Source organism: Aulostomus chinensis, chromosome 12 (assembly GCF_037954235.1).
Source record: "Aulostomus chinensis isolate RoL2024-O1b breed Wild chromosome 12, RoL_Achi_v1.0, whole genome shotgun sequence".
Classification (NCBI taxonomy): Eukaryota; Metazoa; Chordata; class Actinopteri; order Syngnathiformes; family Aulostomidae; genus Aulostomus; species Aulostomus chinensis.
The window spans coordinates 1,793,559-1,817,613 of NC_141331.1; the positions used below are offsets into that span (position 1 = coordinate 1,793,559).

Consider the following 24,055-nt stretch of genomic DNA (forward strand, 5'->3'; position numbering starts at 1 on the left):
AACCACATATGGCATCAACTACTCCAGTGTATGTGACTGTCACAGCTAGTCGCTCTCCCATTGGTCAGCGCCCTCCCAGCCTCGCCTCCCATTGGTCAAGCAGCCTGCTAATCTCTTGTGTTCGTATGCTAAACGGTTCCGGTTGTACCGGCGTGTGTCGTGACAGCCGCTGTTTGTCAGGACACAATGCGGAACCAGAGGTGGTGATTGACCGCAGGTGACGTCTTTAATAGCCGGAGCGGGACTCGAACCATGAACCTCGCCACGGTGGCCTTCTACGGGTTAGCCGCGGGGCTGCTGGCCGCGGGCCTGCGGGAGCTGCTGACTGGCTTCGAGGAGAACAGATGCAGTATGACCTACATGTTCGAGTACCCGGAGTACCGAGTAAGTAGCCTGACTCATTACTTCCATTCACACCGGTTGAGTTACCCGCCAGCGTGACGGGAACCGAGCCTGCTAGCTCCTCCGCCAGTCGTAGTGAACCAAATAGTGACCCGAGCACCTCCAGGCTGGCCGGCTCGAGCTCCTTTATGTGCTGACACCTGCTCGCTACCTGCCAGGTGAGTCACCTCCCCTCCGCGGATGATCGCTGCCACCGCAGGCGTCTGTTCGCATCAGAGCAGCCAGATTATCATACCACAAATCAGAGGCTGACCCTGGCATCCTCTCAGCAGGTCAACACACACACACACACACACACACAATACATGTGGTACAAAATGCAAAGAAATATGTAAATAATTGACCGCCATGTTGTTTTCAGATGGAGACATTTTGGTGGTTTTGTCTTCTTTTCATTCTCTCTCCAACTGACAAGATACAACCATGTAAATATACAAGTAACGGAGCAAAACCATCAGTGTGTGATCCGGTACACATTAATGTGGCAAATGTAGCTCCATCAGGAGCATCCGGGAGGAGCTGGAGGTCTGAGGTGACAGGCAGGGTGACTGAGGTGACAGGCAGGGTGACTGAGGTGACAGGCAGGGTGACTGAGGTGACAGGCAGGGTGACTGAGATGACAGGCAGGGTGACTGAGATGACAGGCAGGGTGACTGAGATGACAGGCAGGGTGACTGAGGTGACAGGCAGGGTGACTGAGGTGACAGGCAGGGTGACTGAGGTGACAGGCAGGGTGACTGAGGTGACAGGCAGGGTGACTGAGGTGACAGGCAGGGTGACTGAGATGACAGGCAGGGTGACTGAGATGACAGGCAGGGTGACTGAGGTGACAGGCAGGGTGACTGAGGTGACAGGCAGGGTGACTGAGATGACAGGCAGGGTGACTGAGGTGACAGGCAGGGTGACTGAGGTGACAGGCAGGGTGACTGAGATGACAGGCAGGGTGACTGAGGTGACAGGCAGGGTGACTGAGATGACAGGCAGGGTGACTGAGATGACAGGCAGGGTGACTGAGATGACAGGCAGGGTGACTGAGGTGACAGGCAGGGTGACTGAGATGACAGGCAGGGTGACTGAGATGACAGGCAGGGTGACTGAGGTGACAGGCAGGGTGACTGAGATGACAGGCAGGGTGACTGAGGTGACAGGCAGGATTCTGGATGGCTTTGGGGAGATGTACTGCCAGATGCCAGTGTGGGCTCATGATGTCATGACACTAGTTGGTATAATATGCCGCTGTTTTCCTGTTTACGTGGCAGCACATCACAGTCATTGTCTGTTTGGATGCTTGTTGTTGTCACAGCGCGTGGCGTTGCCTCGCCGTGTGGCCCGACTGTACCCAGCATACGGCTTATACCTGTACGGAGAGGGTCTGTACGCCCAGGAGACCCGCGAACTTAAACTCACTGGTGCCCCTGTGCTCTTCCTGCCTGGAAATGCAGGCAGTTATAAACAAGGTACGTGCAAGAAAACTCAACCTTCCAGTTTGGAACATGAATACAGAAGCATGAAGCGCATGTATCGAGGGTGTGATGGGACATGGAGTTTTTCAAGACAAGCAAAGTCCCTCACAGGTTCAAATGTGATCTTCATGTTAAATCAACTTTTAGACAAGACAGAGCCTTTCCTCCAGGGAGCTGAGACTCACGCCAGTTAGCTTAGCCCAATGACTGGTGGTGGGTGGGAAGTGTTAGCATCAGCTAGCTCAGGTCCAGGCTAGTTAGCTTAGCCCAATGACTGGTGGTGGGTGGGAAGTGTTAGCATCAGCTAGCTCAGGTCCAGGCTAGTTAGCTTAGCCCAATGACTGGTGGTGGGTGGGAAGTGTTAGCATCAGCTAGCTCAGGTCCAGGTTAGTTAGCTTAGCCCAAAGGCTGGTAGTGGGTGGAAGTGTTAACATCAGCTAGCTCAGGTCCAGGCTAGTTAGCTTAGCCCAATGGCTGGTAGTGGGTGGGAAGTGTTAGCATCAGCTAGCTCAGGTCCAGGATGCTGGTGTGTCCAGCAGGAATCCTCCTCCTCCTCATCATCATCAGTAGCAGCAGTCGCTCTTCTAGTCCTCAACAAACCTTTGGTTCTGTTGACCCAAGTTCCAGTGGAGCTTTGGAGGTGCTGCGTCAAATCACTGCTCCCAGTCAGGAAAGTAGTTCCGGCTACGTGTCTGATTCTACCACTACAACGTCTCCTCATGTTAAACTGGTATTCATCACCAAGGTTACACACAACCCTCCTGATATTAATGCAGGTAGAGAGGGAGCTACGCTAACACTTCCCACCCACTACCAGTCACTGTGCTAAGCTAACTAGCCTGGGTCTCAGCTCCTTAGAGGAGGGGCTCTGGCCTCTTCTATGTCTTTGGCGACGATGGACAATAAAAGTCACGTGAAAGTTCTTCTGCCCTTATGAAGCTCGGTCCTTGGGCTCGGTGGCTTTGAGGAAGGCTGAAAACATGGAGGGGGGTCTCCACTTCAACGTCTTCACTGTGGACTTCAACGAGGAGCTTGTGGCGCTTTATGGAGGCAGTTTACTCCGGCAGACCCACTTCCTGCATGAGAGCATCAAAGCCATCTTGAAGCTCTACAAGGTCAGATATCGTCTGAAATATGTGACTGATGCTGCTGGTTACTATTTCAGCGGGGGAGGGGGGATACTCAGTTTACCCCTAAGACACGTGGCTAATCCCTGGACTAGACTAGCAGCTCGCAGTCGTGTACAAGTCTGACGCTCACGAGCTCATGACTGCGTTTGTGTGAGAAACACGAGTAGGAGAAATGTGTCCTCACCCTGAGCACAAACCTCCTCCCACACTGGTAAATGTGAGTTTTGATCTCTCCTCCAACGAACCAGCACCTGAAGACCCCCCCTCAGAGTGTGGTGCTGGTGGGTCACTCCATGGGAGGCGTGGTGGCCCGGGCGCTGTTCACTCTGCCCCGCTTCAACACCAATCTGGTCAGCCTCATCATCACCCAGGCCTCGCCTCACCTGGCCCCAGTGCTGGCCCTGGACCCCTACCTGCTGGGTAAGAGCAGCTCTCAACTGACTGGACTGTGAATCATGAGGTTGAGTCTCTGTTGGTTGGGATCTTCTAAACATCCAAAACCCTGAAAATGAATGTTCCATCTCTGGGACCAGAAATTAAAACGAAATGGATCGAGATTCTCACAGTTGAATTATCAGCTCCTGTTGTGCGGTGGGTGACTGGTGGTGACTTCCTGTCCTGTCGACGAGCCACCGCGTGTCATCTGTTGGCAGGTGTTGGTTCTGGTCTCAGGACCGGGATTCAGGCTCAAGGTGAAACCGTCTCACCCTTGATCGAAGCGAAGTAAAATCTGGTCAACTGGACGTAAGTTTATCTTGAAGACGTTTCACCTCTCATCCGAGAGGCTTCTTCAGTTCTAGTGAAGAGTGTGGAAACTCCAGCTTATAAACCTATGTGGGAGTGGTCAGTGCTATTGTAATAGCACTGACCAGGAGAGAGGTGAAACGTCTTCAAGATAAACTTACATCCAGTTGACCAGATTTTACTTCGCTTCGATCTACGATGACCTGGATGAATGAGAACCTACACAGACGTCTCACCCTTGTTTTTCTAGATTTCTACTCGGCAGTGAAACAGAAGTGGGTGAACCAGGCGAACAGGCTCAGGAATGTGACGGTTCTCTCTGTCGGTGGTGGTTACCGTGACTACCAGGTGCGCTCTGGTCTGACATCCTTACCTTGCCCCCCCGGAGACCCCAACAAGTTGTCACTGGTGGTAAGTAATGTCAGTCTTCAGTAAAGCCACTTTCCAAACCAGTGCTCCAGTTCCTGGGTGGAGCTCTGGACTCACTAGTCCACTGGCAGCACTGGTGTTTCTAACTGGCAGTTTTAGGATCCAGTGGAGATTAGGCTTGTCACGAGAACCGGTACTTCGGTACCAAGTCGGTACTAAGATGTGACGGTGCTGACTTTTCTAGAATACCAGACGTACCGGTGGTATCGAGGAGCCAGATCTGGCCGCTTCTTTAGCGTTGTTTTTTGGCTGTAAATGAGCGAGTATCTGGCAACCCTCCCACGGTGCCCATCACTCATCTGGGTCGTCAACTGCAGCGACAGCTGCCCCTCAATTAATTTAGAAGAAAAACGCCAAAAGTCGCGAATGGAAATACTCTGGATTCAAGGCTGATGAGGAGGGATCACTTATTGATCCGCAAAAACCGATAGGCAAAAAATGCCGTCACCGTACCACGGCGAGGGGGAGCAACACGTCAAACTTGGCAAAGCATTAAAAGACAAACATGCAGACAAAGAATTCAAGGTGAGTGCGTTTGAATTCCCGAGTTGTTGTTGCTCACATCTTCTCACGTCCCGACGATGAGATGAGCCCACAGTAAACGAGCTGCCTGGCAGAGTAACATGAACGTGATGTCCAGCCTCGCCTGTCCCTCATAACAGTCACGTGACGTTGCCCGGCAGCTCGTTTACTGAATCGCCGAACGCACCGTTAAACCACCGAAATAATGCATGTTATTAGACGGTACTCTTTGTTTGAGAGCGCTGGCATTGCTGGTTAGCCAACGTTCTGAGTTGTACCTTTTTTTAGGTTAGGCTTGTGTGTGTGTGTGTGTGTGTGTGTGTGTGTGTGTGTGTGTGTGTGTGTGTGCGCGCGCGCGCGGTTGTAATAGGTTAAACTACAGGGGATTTATTGTTTATTTTTTATTTTTGGTATCCAGTATCGTGGAATTTAAGTGGTATTGGTATCAACGACTAAATTTCTGGTATCGTGACAAGCCTAGTGGAGATGCAGTACCCACAGGTGAACACACAGCAGGGCCTTTGCCTTCTGCTCCAGTACTTCTTTGTTAAATGAATACGGCGAACCAGATGTTGCTCCTCACATGGTGTCTGGTGTCCTCTCCAAGGCGACGGCAGTTCCCAGGACGTGGGTGTCCACTGACCACCTCTCCATCGTCTGGTAAAGCTCAGTTTCAGCCTTCATCATTCCTGTGTTGCGTTTCCAAACATCTAAGCAGTGAGTTGGTGTCGGTGTTCCAGGTGCAAAGAGCTTGTTCTGGCCACTGTCAGGGCATTCTTTGACCTCCTCGACCCTGAAACCAGACAGGTCAGAACCGCAGCGAGTGACACGGAATCTTGACATTAAAGAACGTCACATAAACAAAGATAAGACTTTGACACCTCACACCTCTGATAACCCAGATTCATCCATTTGCTTTAGTTCACCGAGAACCCAGAGAAGAAGCTGGCGGTTCTGAACCATCACTTCATCAGGCACCCAGTCAGGATGTTGGGAGACGCTCCAGACACGCCCATCTCCATCTTAGGTCCTCCTCCTGGTATTACGCGCCATGCTAAGCTAACTGCTGAAGTCGTGGCCGATGGCTTAGAGAATCATACACAGTTGTGTCTTGTTTTTCGCTCTGTTGGATGTTTGCAGATGTTCCTGAGGCTTGGAGTGAAGTTAACACACTGCGTCTAGCTTACAGCACACCAAAGGTACTAGAACTGATACTGATGAGTACAAGTACAAGCTCGTACTGGGCTGCCCAACATGGCATAAAGTCTCCCGTCACCTGCAACATTTAAAGAGTGACAGGCCTAAAAACACAAAGTTAAACATCCTTTCAGCATTGGACTGCAAATCGTGGTGTATCAATGCTGTTTTCTTTTGAGGTAAAAATGCTCTTTAGATTTGGAAACTGTGTAATTATTAATCTAATCCTGTGTGTCACTCTGCTGCCAGATTATGATAAACAGGATAAACTCCCAATCTTGTCTGAATCCGTCAAGCAGTGGCTGAGATGACGCCAGTTTGGGGCTATGCTCATAAATGCTAATCATGCTAATTGATACATGCAAGCCAGCATCAGGTTTCTAAACGTTACTGAACATTTCTAACGGGTCACTCAACATTTCTGGTTTCTAGTGGCTAACAAACAGACCAGTCGCATTTTTCTTCCTGATGACGGCTGATGGCTCTGTGTCCACAGGAAGGACAAATCAAGTACTTCCTATTTGCTCTGTCCAGTCGCAGGAAAGCCTACAGCCACTTCTACTGTCGCAGCAACAACCTGGTAAGTGAGTGAGTGAGGGTTCCCTCTCAATGCTCCACATTCCATTGGTTTTGTCTTTCTCACTGAGAACAAAGGAGTCAGGAGCAGCTTTCTGTCGCGGGGGTTAAAGTAGCTGGCGTGAACCCTGAGGGCGTGGCGTTCCAGACCAGCTGCTCAGCGCCGATGCGCTTCAGGACAGAAGCTGTGACGTTGATTTTGTGGTTGTTGCCAACAGGAGATGAGCAGCTGGGTGTTTGGGTGTGTGCACAGGAACGGTTCTTCATGGTGAGAACACGACAACTGTCCATCACTCAACATTTGAGGGTCTTCATGTTCCTCCTATACAGTGAACATCTTTTTGCCCCCTCAGTGTGCGTGCGGTGGACTTGTCCATGGGAACAGAGCTTCTGCCGCCATATAAGGTAGTTCCTTCTCAAAGAACCGCGTTGCGTCCGTCTGAGCTGCTGCTCACCCTCCTCCTCTCCCTCCTCAGGTCCTGGTTCTGACCCTCAGCGACTTGTCTGCAGTCTCTCATCTTGTTGTTTCAGCCTCCAACCTCAACAACAAACAGGTACGTGTCTATGTGTTCTCCACTGGGGCTGCTGCTGGTTCTACTTCTCTAGAATCGAGTGAAAATGGTCACAAATGACTCCAGAATGCCACGTAAGACCCCAGAACCTCGAGAACAGCGTGGAAATGTTCCTGCTGGGACTTGATACCAAAGCTTCAGACATTTGAAGGGTTTTGTGTGGATCAAAAACATCAGTTGAAAATGCTTGAATTCGACAAAAGGCGAAGGAACTCTCAATGTGGCTTGGGTCCATCCTCGGGTTCTCCTGGTTCTTCATAGGTTGCTAGTCAGCTGAACGCAGGGTGCCGGGAACACTGATTTGAATTTTCATCACTGTTCATTTAATGCGGATTGTTTGTGTTCCACAGTTCACGGTGGAGTGTGAGTGGCAGAGACAGGAGTCTCAGACTCTGTCCGTCCCGGTTCCTCATGTCCTGTCCGTGGGTGAGTTGTGCTTCTGTTGGTTCCTCCGTCCACCTCAAAGACACTCAGCCCCTCTCAGTAAGTGTTGGTTTTCCAGGTTTGACTGTCAGCGACGTTACAGTCAACTCGTCTGGGCTCCTTCACACCATCCAGCTGCAGGACTTCCACAAGGTACTTCCTTCCTTCCTTCCTTCCTTCCTTCCTTCCTACCTTCCTTCCTACCCAGCTGTTACATCCTCATTTCCTCTGTGTCTTCAGGTCTATCAGGCTTTCAGAATTAATGTTGCCAGCCTGTGTAAAGCACACAAGGGTGAGTTTGTCTTTGGTGAGATCAACCAGTGTACTGAAGCTGAGACGTGACGACCATCGTGTGTGTGTGTGTGTGTGTGTGTGTGTGTGTGTGTGTGTCCAGATCGACTAGCCAACGTCTACAGGATGAAGGTTCCGTGGTTCCGTGAGGACTCTTTGATCACAGTCAGGTGAGTGCTGTCATAGTCTGGCTGTTTCCACCCTGGACGTCTGGTTAAAGGTCAATTCTGATATTTTCTGCTGTATTTTCCTGTTTTGGATCAAAATGATTGATGGGGACCAAAACTATTGGAATCATTCCAATACTGGGATTACTGGTTTCCATCCATCCATTTTTTTCCGAATACGTCAAGCTTTTGAACATCTCGCATGACTTCTGTGTCTGATGCGGTCCGTCCACCAGTGTCCCTTCAGTGGCAGAGATCTCAGGGATGCTCCATACAAGTCGCCCAGACAACAGCTCAGGTGTCGTCCTCCAGCTCCACACTGCCCCCAACTGCCAATACAAGGTAATGTGTCAGTTCGTCTTGGCTGCTCTTGAGCCAGCAGCCTTGTGCTGCATTCAGGTGGAGTCGGACAGACGGGCGACAGCAGAACAGCGACGTCTCCTGCATAGCGCGAAGGAGAAGAGAGTCTGACGGTGCGGCAGGATGGCAAAACACAATCTGCACAACATTTTGTTGCCGTGGTGATGTAATAACAAATCGGGGGTAAATGAGGTAAATAAATTGATTTTGTTTATTTTGTGTAATTAACGTAGCAACGTACAGTTAAAAAGGGAAATTTTCTCTTCATATTCTCTTAAATGTCTTTAATCCTGCCCCCCCCCCCCCAAATTAGCTTCCTGCTCAGTTAAATGAGTTCTGCTTCACCGTCTTCCGTCTGCCCGACTCTTCAGACACACCAACATCAGCGGGCGCTCCACTGGCTCCGCCCCTGCTTCCCCAGCTGTGTGTCAGAATATAAATGGAGCTGACAGAATGACGGCAATGCTAAACAAATTTTGATATCATCATTTTTGAATTGTGTGGAATGAATTCTGTTGTTTGTGTCCTTCGTCCGCAGGTGTCAGTGAGGACTTCATTACCCAGGGTGCTTGGACAGGTACTTCTTTATCTCGCTTATACAACAAATGATGAAGAAGCTCAAGTTCACAATGACGCAAGAAAGCAACAGTAATTTGAACACTCTGCTGTTCGGCTGTTAAATGGATTTAAAAGGATCTACAGGGATCCACTCATTTTAAAAGTGTCTGCATTTGTGAGGTCCATCATAATCTCGATGTTGAACGTGTACATCACGCTTGACCCCTGTGCAATGTTCTCTCTGTTCCCGGTCAGATCCTGCGGTTCTGTGGTCCCATGGTTCCGGTGTACACAGCTGTAACACTCCTCCTGGCCTGCGGGGGGCAGCTGTCCTCCATCCTGGTGTCACGGCGAGCTGCAGACATGAGCCAGGTGGTGGGTAAAGGCCTGCAGCCTCATAGAGTCAACCTGCCTGTCTACGTCCTGCACATGTTGCTGCTCAGGTGAGCGTTCCTGGAGAGCTCGAAGCTTCCCATAACCGTCTGAATAACACCTGAAACTCTTCATTCTGGCTCTTCACCTTCAGCTGTGGCTGGTTTAAAGATGTCTGGTTGCTGCTTGGCCTCCCCCGGATGGATGGCGTCCCCCCAACCTTCCCCGACTCCACGTTTCACGAGGGTGTGACACCTCTTGAAGAATGGCCCCGCCTCCTGTGCCCGCTCCTCTATATCTTCGGGGCAGTGGTGGCGTTTTGGGGCAGCACATTTCTCCGTCTGGTGACACGTCTGATCTCATTGGTATTGGCTCCACTGCACAGGTGACGGCACAGACCGGCGGAGTCGACTCACCTGTGAAACACCTGTTTGATTTTCCCCTCCGACACTCGTCTGATTGCTGGTTCTGATTCTCTGTTTTGATGTGTAGACCATCTGTCTCCAGAGACGGTGGCACCCTGCGACCACGGACTCAGCTCCTTCTCGTTCTGTCTCTGACTCTTGTGGGCGGGACTTCCTGTGGGGCTTTGTCCATTTTTGCTGCCTTTCTGCTGCACCTGTACAGGGTGAGTCTTCACACCTGTGGAAAAGTTTTCATACAGAACACCACAGGAACTTAGCATAGCCAACCCTGATGCTACTTCCTGTCTTTTGATAGGTTCTTGTCATGTGGTGTAACAACGTTGTGTTTGTATGTTCAGGTTCTACGGTTGCAGATGACTGAAAGGTCTTTGAGCCACATGCTGAACCTGGTAAGGCCGCCAGGGGGCGTCAGTGGGACGATGTCAGAGTTGATGGTCCTTCAGTGTGTGTTGTCGTTTCCAGGCTCCTCGGAGGCACAAAGAAGCCTGCAGTGGCTCAGTGGATGCGGAGGCTAACGAATGTAATGGCACCCCCCTGCTGTCGGAGTGCGCACTGCAGGAGGCGAGGGATGACCTCCAGCTGCACCTCAGCTTGTTAGCACTCTTCACACTACATTTGATGCTGAGTGCACCTTCGCTCATCCACTGGATCCGCAACCTGAGGTACACTTTCCAGACAGCAGGGCAGCTGTAAGGGCTGATTGGAGAGTAGTTTTGACCCCCCCCCCCCCCACACACACACACACACACACACACACACCACCACCACCAGAGCTGAATTGCCCTGCTGTAAACCATCTCACTACTCACTATGCTGTAGTTCAGTTCTTTGACCACTTGGGGCAGTAGAACCCAGTGACCGTGTGCTCTGCGTTGTGCTCCTCTGCAGGTACTCCACCCAGCTGTACCCCGACCCTTGTTGGCCTCACTTTGTGCCTCTTATTGTTGTGTACTTGTTGCTGATTAACTGCAACAATCTGAACCTCAGCCGCAGGTAGGTGGTCACACACTCCATCATCCCAGAGCAACAGCCTTCTGCTGCTTGACCTACTTTCTTTTCCATCTCTTTCAGTAAACTCTTGCCCCTGACCTCCTGTCTCCCTCTGCCCCTGGCCGTTGTCATGGTGTCCTTCTCACCACTTCACCTCTACAGGATCACCTACTTCCTGTTGGCAGCACTCATCCCCATGGCTGTGTGTTGTCTGCTCTGACGGTACCGGGCACGTCTCAGTCTTTTCTACCGTAGCTTGCAGGTTGACCGGCCAGGAACCCGGTCTGTGCTGGGGACTGGCGCTCCGTGTAGCTGCCGTGGAGCAGAGCCATAGACATACACAGCTGGGGGAACTGCCCTCTTCATGTTGGCATCAAAGGCTCCGTGGCAGTTACTTGCTCTCAGTTAAAAAAACGTGGTGTAACAGCCTTGAAACTTTTGGTTTGAATGTCGGGTTGACGTGAAACCAAGTTTGCCTTACTCTGTATATCTATAGCTCTGCCTTCAAGTACCAGTGACGCCACTGACGCAGACGGTCTCAACAGGGTCAGAATGTCTGTTTGTTGTTGTCGAGTGTCCCGGGTGGCTCGTTCACTGTGGTCACTCACTGTAAACTACACTGCCTACAGCTTAGCCATGACGTATCGCTAGGTGTCAGCCTATATATGACTGTCTTAGCACCGCCACGATCATGGTGGTGTTGTTCATTCATTCCTGAGGAAAATCCAAAGTCACCATGTTTACATTTTTGATACAGAGTAATGACACAACACGAAGCGTTAGACGTGGAAGGTGCGACAGCTCGCATGTCTGGATCAGTGATCCTGAAACTTCTTGGCCCCATGAAGCTTTTATCAATTATTAAAAATGCAACTGATAACTTAGAAACGCTCTCAGTGGAGCAGATGGCTCCGTCAATACCCGCAGTCCTCTAATCTAATCAAACCCACAGAAAACCATCCATGAAGATCTGGGTCGGTACCAGTATCTGTAAACTGGAGGTGAACTGGGTTCATACTGACAGAGACAAAGCCTCCGTCTACACTCAGAGGTCAATTATTTAACGGACAAACGAGACTGCAGCCTTGACACGAACTCTGTAGTAACAAAGGTGGACATGGTTAAACCGCTGAAACTCCTTGAAGTTGCCTTCAAACGAAGGACATAGCCGAACTGAACCAGTTGGGAGGCTTCACCTGCAGATACTGGTTGTCATGGTGACGCTAACTGCTTAGTTTCTACTGAATGAGACACGCTGGAGAAACACCACAGGTTATTATACAGGATTATAGCGCCCAGTCTGTCCTAGTCTGCACTGGTTTGGAGCCAGGAAACACTCGCGGACCCCGGACTCAGACGGTGGACGCTCATGACCGACCCAACTGTGAATGCGTGCTGTCAACAGCCAACAAAGATGGAGGAGCCAGCAGGTGATGCCATTTGTCTGTTACATCTAGCATTAGCCCACATAGCCTAGCCTAGCATTAGCCTTCATAGCCTAGCATTAGCCTTTATCACCTGGCATCGGCTCCAGTATGTCATGTTGCCTTCCCCTCCCTCAGCCGTCCGTTCTGTCCATATCGACCCCTCCGCCGCTCAACTCAGACGTCTTTTCTTTTGGGGTCGGCTTTTTGTGGCACCGATGATGTCACTGCTAAATCTCGCCTCCATGTTTGTTCACACTGCAAACTCTTGTTTTCTATGGAAACGTTACTCAATGTACAGTCTCCAGTTTCAGCCAGTCAGCACTGACGTTACGGCTCTGAGGAGTGAGAAGAGCTTGGTGGAGTTTCTGATTCTGGGGGTGATGTAATCTACTTCAGCTTCATTACCTTGTTTGAATGAAATGTCTCTCAATTAAATGTTAGCAAATGCCTGGATTAAGAAATTTGAAAATGTTGAGTGTAACAAACCCTTTGGTAAAATTCCGTAGTTCTGCTAACGAACTTACGAGGGTGAGAAGTCGCAACTTTTAGATTAACAGTTGAATTCAGTGAAATAACTGTCAGCGAGGTTGCGCGAGCAAATGTATGTTCATCCTTCATTTGATTCAGTGTCACATGACTTCTTTGTAAGTTTCCTGTCACCACGTTGCCTGGGTCCTGGGTCCTGGGTCCTGGGCTCTAACCCACCACCCAAGATCCTGGATGGGACTCTGCCTGTCAGGTCCTCCAGATGCTGAGATGACATTGTAACTGCTCAGAACACGAGACTAGAACACAAGACTAGAACAGACGAGTCAACGTGAGAAACACAAACACTGGTTGGCTCCATTCCTTCATGCAGTTCTTGAAGCACTTTGGCAAATCGACTGTTACATGAGAATGAAGTGCAGCGTTCAGAACGCGATGGTCGCGCTTGGTAGTTTTCCACTGGAAGAGAGTCAACCTTTGAACAGACAGGTCACACGTGTCACACGTATGACGACGAGTGACTGTGACTCATCTCAGACATGTCATCATCCAGCAGCAGCATGATTGTGATGGACGGATGGTGGTGGTGTTTGAAGAACATGACCTGACACTGATGTCATAATACTGTGTAACAACTGCAGTATAAATACATCTGACCAGCAGTGAGGAGGCTGGCCAATGAATGATGGGGAGCTCAAAATGCTAAGTAGTCACAGGACGATCCAGAGAACCATGAATATGAGGTCGTTGTTGTTGTGGACACGGGAACGTGCTGAACTCCAGACGCACCTCCTCACACAGGTTCACAACCTCTAAAAACATTTATGGTTCCAATAAACCAGGTTCAAGGTTTTTAGACCAATTAGGAAGCTGTGAAGTCTGCAGCTGCGTTTGAGAAAGGACCACGATCCCAGCTGCTGTTTAGATGAGACTGGACCACAGCAGCTGCAGGTCAGAGGACTTGGAAGTCTGGAAGATTACAAAACTAAACCTGTCTGTGCTCCAGCTGAGCCACCATCAAGCTACTGAACCACAAACTTCGTGACCACCCGAATGTCTCAGTGCATCGTATATCACTGTGTTGTTGTGGTCCCACATTTAACCTCTTAAGACCCACGTAAAGAATGAAGCTGGTGTTTTTCTGTGTGTTCTTCTGGTCACCATGACAACCAGTGATATCTCATTTCCCATATTTTCTCCCCTGCTGGGGGCAGCAGGACTACAGGGGGGTGGTTAATACTTCTAAAGAAATCGATGACCTGTTTTTAGTTAAATACCTAGAGCCACATGTTCATCCACTGGTCTGGTGTTTACTGGTGGATCTGATGTAGAACTGAACCTCCACCATCCACCAGTCTGGTGTTTACTGGTGGATCTGATGTAGAACTGAACCTCCACCATCCACCGGTCTGGTGTTTACTGGTGGATCTGATGTAGACCTGAACCTCCACCATCCACCGGTCTGGTGTTTACTGGTGGATCTGATGTAGAACTGAACCTCCACCATCCACCGGTCTGGTGTTTACTGGTGGGTCTGATGTAGACCTGAACCTCCACCATCCACCGGTCTGGTGTTTACTGGTGGATCTGATGTAGAACTGAACCTCCACCATCCACCGGTCTGGTGTTTACTGGTGGATCTGATGTAGAACTGAACCTCCACCATCCACCGGTCTGGTGTTTACTGGTGGATCTGATGTAGAACTGAACCTCCACCATCCACCGGTCTGGTGTTTACTGGTGGGTCTGATGTAGAACTGGAACCAACACAACGTTGGTACCACCACAGACTTTATTCCAGGTATTCCTGACTTGAACTGAAGGATCAGCCGTGAGGATGTTTCTGGCGCTCCACTGTGTTGGATGTTTTGGTGGTTTAGAGGAAATGACATCAGACATTTTGCCAGTCACTCGAGAATATTAGCCAAATGTTTCCTCCCCAATGTGGTCTCGGCCTCCAAATTCCAGTTTTTCTCCTGCAGCTGGACTGAGGTGGTCAAATATTTGTTATTGCCAACTGCCGTGTGTTAGTGAGTCTTCATGGTCACTGAGGAACACACAAAGTGTGTTTGACAGCTAGAAGAATCCGGTACACAGTCAGAACCTGTTGGGGGATCTGTTTTGTTGGTTTGTGGGAGAAACGCAAACACCAACGTCATCCTTTAATACCAAGTGTGACTAAACGAGGCTGTTCGGATCTGAACGAGAAGGAACCAGAAGGGTAAGTTGTTGCAGCAAATGCTTCAACCTGCTGCCTGTGCGTTGAGGAGACGTTCAGGCCCGACAACAAGGCGGAACTCATTTGTCTGTCTTGAATAAGTCTTAAAATCGTGTGCCATCTCTCTGCAGCAGCCGTGAGCAGAGACCGCGGACGTCTCTGTTGTGTCACTCGTGTTGGGTTCTTTGCTCTCCGCCTTCCTGCCGTGGCTCGCCGCCCCTCCTGAGGCTGCTGATGTGCCTTCTTAATTTCACGTATGTGAGAATAAATGTTTTATTTTATTTATGTTTGAGGTGCCACACGTTAAAACGTCCCCACCAACTTTCGCAATCCTACCAACACGTTGTGATATTAAAAGAAAGAAGAGCAGAGCTGCTGTGGAAAGGTTGAGCTGCCAGAGGAGGTCGGTGGTGGTTTTATTGGATGATATTGATGACGAGTACGTGACCCCTAAAGATGTCAACAAATGCTGCTGTGAGAATTCTCAAAGCTGAAAACTAAGTTACATAACCTGAAAAAAATCCAGGCGTCCTCCAGAGTGGACTTCAGTCTCAGTCTGTCTCTGTTTCCACTCAAAGCAGTTTTACAACTTGGGGGGGAAAAAGTGATGACTTGGAGGCTATCAGGTCAAACGAAGCGACGTCCCGGTGGTGTGGAACTTCAGACAACAAACAACTGTAATTTGTCTTAAACGTGTCTTCAGACCAGTAAACACAGCTGGTTTCGGGGGGGGGGGTGTTTACTGGTGTATTTTAGAATCAAAGTCGTGGTAGCAGTAGATTTTATTTCAGGCGCTTAAATAAACGCCCACTGGCTCTGAGACGAGGGATGCAGCGGTGGGCGACTGACATCCAGGTGTCATGACTCTCTCACGCTCTATGAAACTTTAAGACGCAAAGCTGGTGATGATGTCATGAGTGCGACGTGGGAATCTGGTTTGAATTCACGATCTGTCTTTTGTTTTGATGATGACCTTCATATTTACCAGTGTCTCTCTGTCGTGAACCCCATATTAGATGTTGCTACTGTGTCTAAGTGCTTTACGCTCCATCCGGTTATTTCGCTGCCTCCCTGACCTCCGTGACCTCCTGCTAGGACAGCCTGATGCTGCTCTGACCTTTTTAAAGGCAGCCAGGTCCAAGAAATAAAAATGTCACAAAATGTGAAGTATTTCTTTACCTTTCATCGTTTATATTTTCTGGCGAGGCCCAAGTGTGAAAGAGTTCAGTCCTCAGGTTTAAGCGTTGTCGTGTGCGTCGATGATTTTCTATCAGATTTTATCGAATGCCATTGTAAAGGCAAACTGTGCATTTTTGGCACCCTTGTTGTTGAAATAAAACCAGCAAAATCTCTTGGCTGTGTGTGTTTAGTTTGTTTTGTCTAATCTGGTTTCCAGTTTGGATATTCACATCGTTCTTGTCTACATTGAATCCGTTCAATTCATTTTACAAGTCGATTTAAGATCATAACTTTTATTGTTACTCCTGAAGTGTCCTGTCATTTCATGCATATTCATTTTAATCTCTTAAACCTTTACTTTTTACACATTCTGTATGTCATTGTTGTTGTTATTGTTAATTAGCACGACAATGAAATGAGCCACTCCCCACCAGTAAGATGCCACTACCAACCAGTATGATGCCCCTGACTGTGAGGAAGATGCCACTACACCACCAGGAAGACACCTCCACATGCCAGTAAAAGGCCACTACCACCCAGGTTCATGCCACCACTGTGCCATGTTGTCACTGTCTTCTAGTGAGGTGCCGCTGGGAGGAGCCGGGTCGACCATCTTTGTGCATTAACTTACATTTTGAAGATTTTTTAAAAAAGGTTTTCCTTGGTTGCATATCACCAAGAGCCCCGGTGAAGCCTCGTCACCCAACGTCATGAACCTCTGGAGCTCGAATTCTGATGGATCTGGACCGCCTGTAGCTGAGGCGGAATAAAGAAGGAATATCCATCCAAATCGCTGCCGTCGGTCGGACTACTGCACCGCTGCTGACCGGCCAGCAGGGTGCGCTGTGTCCACACCACCCCGCCAAGGTGGTCTGCGACAGTCACAGTGCCTCGGTTTGGAACCGTACGATCCGGCACACTTTATACGGCATGGATCCAGCGGAGTGATTTCAGGTTCAGGTTCAGTCAGACCTGTTGATTGACTCCAACTCCCATCAGCCCCCGTAATAACACCGTCATCCATTATAAAGAAGTATTTCTCTGTTGGATCACTTTAATCATATCCGCCCAGGCTGGAGGTGAAGCGATGAATCATGGGAATGAAGAAGGTCCGCGAGGCCTTGTGACGATTTTCTCTGTGAATTTTATTTAATTTGTTTTTTTTTCTTCCCGTCAAAACAAAACAAAACAAACGAATCATGAAAAAAGTTCTAGACAGGAAAAAAATAAAAGAACTCGATATATGTGCACTGGGCCGTGTGCGTGTGTGTGTGTGAGTGTGTGTGTTCACTGGTCACTCTGGAGAGAGTGTGTGTGTGTGTGTGTGTGTGTGTGTGTGTGTGGTGGCAGTAGTGCTGCATCAGTAGTATCCAGGTGGATCAGAAGACGAGATCACATCCTCCGACTGGATCCCTCCGCAGCAGGAGCATGACGCCATCATCCTCCTGCGGTGGCTCGGTTCCCTCTCCCCGGACTGGCAGCAGCTGGCGGTTCTGCCCACTTGTATTCTGAGCATCTGCCGGGACCGACTGCGGCGCATTGCAATGCAGAGAGGCGGCGGGCTGCCAGCGTGAAGCCGCAGCCGCAGCAGCAGGCAGGTGGCGGGGCTGAGGCGCTCACCTCTGGACCCGCTGTACCCGAAGCGCCGCGGCTCCGAGGAGGGATGCCATCTCGATCCGTGACTCCTCCGAGCCCCAAGCTGCCCCGGCTCGGGATCTGAGTGAAGGGAGGAAGGGGGAGGAGGACGCGAGGAGGGAGGGAGGGAGGGAGGGGGGCACTAACGCGGCACCCCGCCCGTCTCGCCTCATTTGGACTGCAGGGATAACGACCTGAACCGCGAGATCCCCGCGCGGAGAGCGGCGGCGGTGGCGGCGCTCCGCTCACCCCGCATCCCGCAGCTCTGCGTCAAAGGTAGGCTGAGGAGGGTCATGGCCTCCAGCGGTGGTGGTGGTGTTGGTGATGATGGTAGAGATGGTGGTGGTGATGGTGGTGGCAGAGATGATGGTGGTGAGTGTTAACAAACCGCCGCAGCACCGTGTCACGTTCGCCGGCGTGAAAGCCGCGAAGAGGGCGATGACGTAGGGAATCCCCCACAGAAACCAGCAGCGGTGACACCTGCACATTCAAGCGGTGGCCTCGCGCTCATGTGCGCAAAGCGGACGCCGCTGGAGGGGGGGATTAAACTTGGAAACCAAGTGTTATGTAACCCGTTGGAGGGGGGGGGGGGGTTACCTTCACGTGTTGTAGCCGATCTCGACGTGGCTGGTGTGTTTACTGGTGGGGGGGCGCAAACCGCTGTGGCTGCCGTTTAATGAATGAGCGGATCCAAATGTGTCAGAGGTCAACAATTTTTACTGTATTTACGGATTTTTCAGTATTTTAACATCATATTAACTTGATTTTATCTACAATATCGACATTGGTAGATACCAGCAAAAGACCCAGGCCTTAAGATGTCTTTTTTCCCTTCTGCATGACTTCTTAGTGATGCTCGAATGCAGGAAGAGCCAGCCATGTATATTTAGCTTGAAGCTAACTGAGGCAGATGCTAACAGCAGCTAAACTGTCAGCACTAGCATGTAGTGGATGCTGCTGCTGAGGAGCAAGATGGCGCCAACCAGAAGAGTTCTAGTTTGTTGAAGTATTTCTAGAGTTTGGACTTTAAAATGTATAATTACGCCATTTAGACTCCTCTCGTTCCTGTTTCTGTTCATGTCACACGTTTACATTAACATATTTAGTCCAAAATGGCAGCAGCAACGTTTCTTCACAAAGTTTTTCCATCAAAAGTAGTGTGGGTTCTTAAATGCAAGCCAAGCTGCTGAGAGCAGATGTGTTGGAAATGCTGCACTGGTGGCTAGCTGCTAGCCACCATCTTGGTTGAATAGAACCTTCATCTGTGTATTTGTGGGCGGTTCTGTTCTGCTGTTGGTGTCGAAGCCTCCCTGCGAGGCGCTTCAGTCCATAAATGTGTGTTTTAAAAATTTTTTTCAGAGCTGCAGTCATTTTCACTGCTCCTAATTAGCATTAATTGCTAGTATAGCAGTACTGTGGTATGTGTAGCGCTTGGACTGGAGGCTAAAAAGGTGTAGCTAGCGCTGTTCCAGCAGGTGTCTGTGGGCAGGTAACGGATGTTTCCGTTTCTGCTGATGGGAGCTGGAGCTGATAAACACCCGGCAGCCTTTCAGCGGGGGGACAGGAGCCAGATGCTAGCAGGTGTAAGCGGGTTTGTCCAGTGTGAAACAAGTAATGGTGTATTCATCTGCAGCAGGCCGCTGGTGTAGAGGAAGTAATGTCCTCTACCTGCACACCAAACAAACGCCATCAGCTGCTAGCAGGTGGACATCGTCAAGCATGCAGCATGCAAATGCACAGAACCTGATGTTTGAGTCCAGGTGGACCAAAGGATGCTAATACTGCTCCCTGACTGCTGGATACGGAAGTAAGCGACTGTTAGTTTGAGGTATCAACCTTGATGAAGAGATTCGACCCCCGAGTGGCCAGAAAAACCAGGTAGCGGTAGTGGAGCTGTTAGAGTCCTACAGGGCGAGGGCGGTTATACAATGTAATGTGGTGCAACATCACCTGCACTGCACATATTCAACGTCCAAAAGACTCAAGTGCTGCGTCCGAACTGCCAAGTACCAACCTACGTCCTCCTGCTACGACCTACTGCTACAGCCTACTGCTACAACCTAAACACGGCGGCACCATTCAGACACACTAGAAGATTGGTGGTGAAGCACGACCTCTGCTGGCAGAGCACAGATACTGCAAATAGGTAGACAGCATCAACAAAAGCCCCACCTGCTGGCCTGACTGTGGTACTGCACTCCACTCTGACCACACCTTTCACTCATTCTCTTTTTTAAAGCACATTAACGCACCTTTAGTCATCAACGACTATAAATGTTGGTGTTGCATCAGAATGGGAGACTGTTGGTGGCGCTAACTTGGCTTGCACGTCCACAAGTTTTTAGGGGACGAAGAAGAAGTCCGCGGTGCATTGTGGGCCATAGGTTGCTCCGTAGGATGCACCTGAACCGACCTACAATGTGGGCGTGTTTAGGCTGGAATTTAGGTTGAGAAGTAGGTCGCTACTCACGCCAGTTGTGTTTGGGACAGCCTCCGACCTGCTCTGAGACCTACCATCAGACCTACTTGGCTATTTGGATGCAGCAAAGATCCCATGTCCTGCCTGCTAATTGACTGGTGACATCACATAATGATAGCGTGGCTCCGCCCCCTCCCACCTATGTAGAGTTGAATCAGTGGAAGTAACATCCAGGTGTGTCCCTGTGTAATCTACACTCTTCCACTGATGACGTGAAGCTGCTGAGGCTCAGGATGATCAGCACCGCCAACGTTCCACAGCTGCTGTCCCACATCTGCACTTCCAACCACTCAGAACCTGGTTCCTTACAAACGAACACAGCTGTAGTACCTTGTAGGAGAACCTGTCCCTGAACATCAGTTTTTCCGGTTCTGTCATCAATGACACCTTTTCCATTTGTATGGAGTGGACGCTGGTTCCCAGGTTTGATTAAATTCCACAAGACATTCCTGAGATATCTCATTAATGGGCTTTTATCGCAAACATGTGAGGTGACCGTGATCCTTTGACCCCCAGGATCTCTTCCGTTCTTCCACCTGGATCGACTGGAGCTTTCTTCAAGTTCTCTACCTGATTTCGTGCATGGTTGCACTTTTATATTCCCGTATCAGTCGTGGACCTTTGATCGTGACTTGAATACAGAACAAAGTTCCTCATTTGACTGCACAGCATGAACGTGTTCTAAGTGTTGCCATAGAGATTTTTAGTTCGTGAAGCACCTTGGAAAAAGACCAAATCAACCAGAGAAGCTGCTCTTGTATTTGTAGACAGGTCTAAAGTGGGATATTTCTGCTGGAGCTGTCGTATTTGACTGTGAGTCCTTGTGAGCCTGAGTGACTCATCCCAGGTCACTGCGTTACAGAATCGCCCAGAACCAGACGCATTTCTCCGAGAAAGAAAGCGTTCTGGCACCAACCTTGTGACCTCACCATGACTCACGGAGCCGCAACATCCCAGGGAGGCCTCGCCGTATCACACAGGTGGATGTCTTCATCCACCGGCGTGTGTGTGTGTGTGTGTGTGTGTGTGTGTGTGTGTGTGTGTGTGTGTGCGCCAGGTCCACAAGGTGCCCGTTCAGTCGGGCTGTAAACTGCTGCAGTCACCTCGGCAGGAGCCCAGGAGGGTCCCTCTGCTGACACAGCTGGACGGGCCATCCGGAGAGTTGTGACACCTCCAGCCAGACGCTGTCAGACGCTCCAGCAGCTCCGCATCTTTTATATCCAATCAACTTTTGTGAGAAGAAGCAGCCAGGTGGACAGAGACAGATGGAGAGGTGTATTGTTGCCCCGTCTGATCGCACCAGCACCCCTCCTGGCTTTCTCCTAATTGAAGGGAGAGGAGCGAGCACAAATACACAGAAATTCATGAAAACTTCACTGCATTTTTATGTGGTAAAAAGGTTTTCCTTTTGTGTTGATCAGATGTATCTTGTGACCCTTCGGGTTTGGCAACACTGCTGTAAAGTACAAGTCTGCCAGGCGTTCTGAGCTTCTCACGAACCGCTTTTACACTTCGCCATCCGTGTGACAGCACAGACAGATGGAAATTCTTGGGTTAGATGTTGCAGAATGTCTGTGTGAAACACTTTAAAACCTGGACATCCATTAATATCCAGTTCCCCCATCAGGGAAACAGCTGCCTGCTGCCAAAGGTTAGCTTTCTAATGCTAATATTTGCATTTACCTCATCTCTGACTTGACCACTTCCTGTTGGACTACAAACACACCTCCTCCCTGACATGACCGCTTCCTGCTGGACTACAAACACACCTCATCTCTGACTTGACCACTTCCTGTTGGACTACAAACACACCTCCTCCCTGACATGACCGCTTCCTGTTGGACTACAAACACACCTCATCCCTGACATGACCGCTTCCTGTTGGACTACAAACACACCTCATCCCTGATATGACCACTTCCTGTTGGTCTACAAATACACCTCCTTCCTGACATGACCACTTCCTGTTGGACTACAAACACACCTCCTCCCTGACATGACCACTTCCTGTTGGACTACAAACACACCTCCTCCCCGACATGACCGCTTCCTGTTGGACTACAATCACACCTCCTCCCTGACATGACCGCTTCCTGTTGGACCACAATCACACCTCCTCCCTTTCATGACCACTTCCTGTTGGACCACAATCACACCTCCTCCCTGACATGACCACTTCCTGTTGGACTACAAACACACCTCCTCCCTGACATGACCACTTCCTGTTGGACTACAATCACACCTCCTCCCTGACATGACCACTTCCTTTTGGACTACAAACACACCTCCTCCCTGACATGACCACTTCCTGTTGGACTACAAACACACCTCCTCCCTGACATGACCGCTTCCTGTTGGACTACAATCACACCTCCTCCCTGACATGACCGCTTCCTGTTGGACCACAATCACACCTCCTCCCTTTCATGACCACTTCCTGTTGGACCACAATCACACCTCCTCCCTGACATGACCACTTCCTGTTGGACTACAAACACACCTCCTCCCTGACATGACCACTTCCTGTTGGACGACAATCACACCTCCTCCCTGACATGACCACTTCCTGTTGGACGACAATCACACCTCCTCCCTGACATGACCACTTCCTGTTGGACTACAATCACACCTCCTCCCTGACATGACCACTTCCTGTTGGACTACAAACACACCTCATCCCTGACATGACCACTTCCTGTTGGACTACAATCACACCTCCTCCCTGACATGACCACTTCCTGTTGGACTACAATCATACCTCCTCCCCGACATGACCGCTTCCTGTTGGACTACAATCACACCTCCTCCCTGACATGACCGCTTCCTGTTGGACCACAATCACACCTCCTCCCTTTCATGACCACTTCCTGTTGGACCACAATCACACCTCCTCCCTGACATGACCACTTCCTGTTGGACCACAATCACACCTCCTCCCTGACATGACCACTTCCTGTTGGACTACAAATACACCTCCTCCCTGACATGACCACTTCCTGTTGGACTACAATCACACCTCCTCCCTGACATGACCACTTCCTTTTGGACTACAAACACACCTCCTCCCTGACATGACCACTTCCTGTTGGACTACAAACACACCTCCTCCCTGACTTGACCACTTCCTGTTGGACTACAAACACACCTCATCCTTGACATGACCACTTCCTGTTGGACTACAATCACACCTCCTCCCTGACATGACCGCTTCCTGTTGGACTACAATCACACCTCCTCCCTGACATGACCGCTTCCTGTTGGACCACAATCACACCTCCTCCCTTTCATGACCACTTCCTGTTGGACCACAATCACACCTCCTCCCTGACATGACCACTTCCTGTTGGACTACAAACACACCTCATCCCTGACATGACCACTTCCTGTTGGACGACAATCACACCTCCTCCCTGACATGACCACTTCCTGTTGGACGACAATCACACCTCCTCCCTGACATGACCACTTCCTGTTTGACTACAATCACACCTCCTCCCTGACATGACCACTTCCTGTTGGACTACAATCACACCTCCTCCTTGACATGACCGCTTCCTGTTGGACTACAATCACACCTCCTCCCTGACATGACCGCTTCCTGTTGGACTACAATCACACCTCCTCCCTGACATGACCGCTTCCTGTTGGACTACAATCACACCTCCTCCCTGACATGACCACTTCCTGTTGGACTTCAATCACACCTCCTCCCTGACATGACCACTTCCTGTTGGACTACAATCACACCTCCTCCCTGACATGACCGCTTCCTGTTGGACTACAGACACACCTCCTCCCTGACATGACTGTTGTCAGCCATCCAAAATGATTAGAACCAGAAACACAAAATCATCCCCGAGAAACCCCTGGTTTTTTATCCCAGGCTCCTCCAGTCCACATTCAAACCCTAACCCATCAGGTCAGCGCTGTGCAGAGCTATCGAATCCTGATTATACTGGGCAAGTCTGAAACACAAAAGCTGTGGCGTGAGTCCAGATTGTTGTCTAGCC

At 50.0% G+C, this 24,055-nt stretch overlaps 2 protein-coding genes across 8 annotated transcripts in view; both read left to right on the top strand.

Annotated features, from left to right (window-relative positions):
* Nucleotides 1–146: 146 nt before the first annotated feature.
* pgap1 (post-GPI attachment to proteins inositol deacylase 1) lies at nucleotides 147–16,103 on the top strand. 5 transcript variants are annotated; one of them, XM_086219553.1, is made up of 27 exons: nucleotides 147–384; nucleotides 561–674; nucleotides 1,706–1,859; nucleotides 2,805–2,980; nucleotides 3,244–3,415; nucleotides 3,990–4,150; nucleotides 5,298–5,350; nucleotides 5,431–5,497; nucleotides 5,612–5,729; nucleotides 5,831–5,889; nucleotides 6,384–6,467; nucleotides 6,682–6,731; nucleotides 6,817–6,868; nucleotides 6,940–7,017; nucleotides 7,386–7,461; nucleotides 7,538–7,611; nucleotides 7,699–7,750; nucleotides 7,853–7,919; nucleotides 8,153–8,258; nucleotides 8,815–8,853; nucleotides 9,090–9,277; nucleotides 9,361–9,591; nucleotides 9,699–9,834; nucleotides 9,970–10,020; nucleotides 10,094–10,293; nucleotides 10,520–10,624; nucleotides 10,703–16,103. In XM_086219553.1, the coding sequence occupies exons 1-27, from the start codon at nucleotides 253–255 to the stop codon at nucleotides 10,839–10,841; spliced, it is 2,934 nt and encodes a 977-aa protein (XP_086075679.1). In that variant the 5' UTR covers nucleotides 147–252; the 3' UTR covers nucleotides 10,842–16,103. The 5 variants fall into 5 exon arrangements, with proteins under 5 accessions (XP_086075679.1, XP_086075680.1, XP_086075681.1 ...); XM_086219554.1 differs by lacking the exon at nucleotides 561–674; XM_086219555.1 differs by lacking the exon at nucleotides 561–674 and having other exon boundaries at nucleotides 5,612–5,717.
* Nucleotides 16,104–17,700: 1,597 nt separating this feature from the next.
* The window catches only part of hecw2a (HECT, C2 and WW domain containing E3 ubiquitin protein ligase 2a), a 33,530-nt gene continuing 27,175 nt past the window's right edge, over nucleotides 17,701–24,055 (top strand). For all 3 annotated transcript variants that reach the window (XR_015118661.1, XR_015118662.1, XM_086219556.1), the window contains exon 1: nucleotides 17,701–17,842. The gene's annotated coding sequence lies outside the window, so the exon portion shown is untranslated. The remainder of the gene's footprint in view (nucleotides 17,843–24,055) is intronic.

Coding starts and splice junctions, on each gene's coding strand:
- pgap1 (XM_086219551.1), top strand. CDS start 1,418: ATGACAGGCAGGGTGACTGAGGTGACAGGCAGGGTGACTGAGATGACA. Junction 9,835..9,969: donor TTCTGCTGCACCTGTACAGG/GTGAGTCTTCAC, acceptor TTGTATGTTCAG/GTTCTACGGTTGCAGATGAC. Junction 10,625..10,702: donor AATCTGAACCTCAGCCGCAG/GTAGGTGGTCAC, acceptor CATCTCTTTCAG/TAAACTCTTGCCCCTGACCT.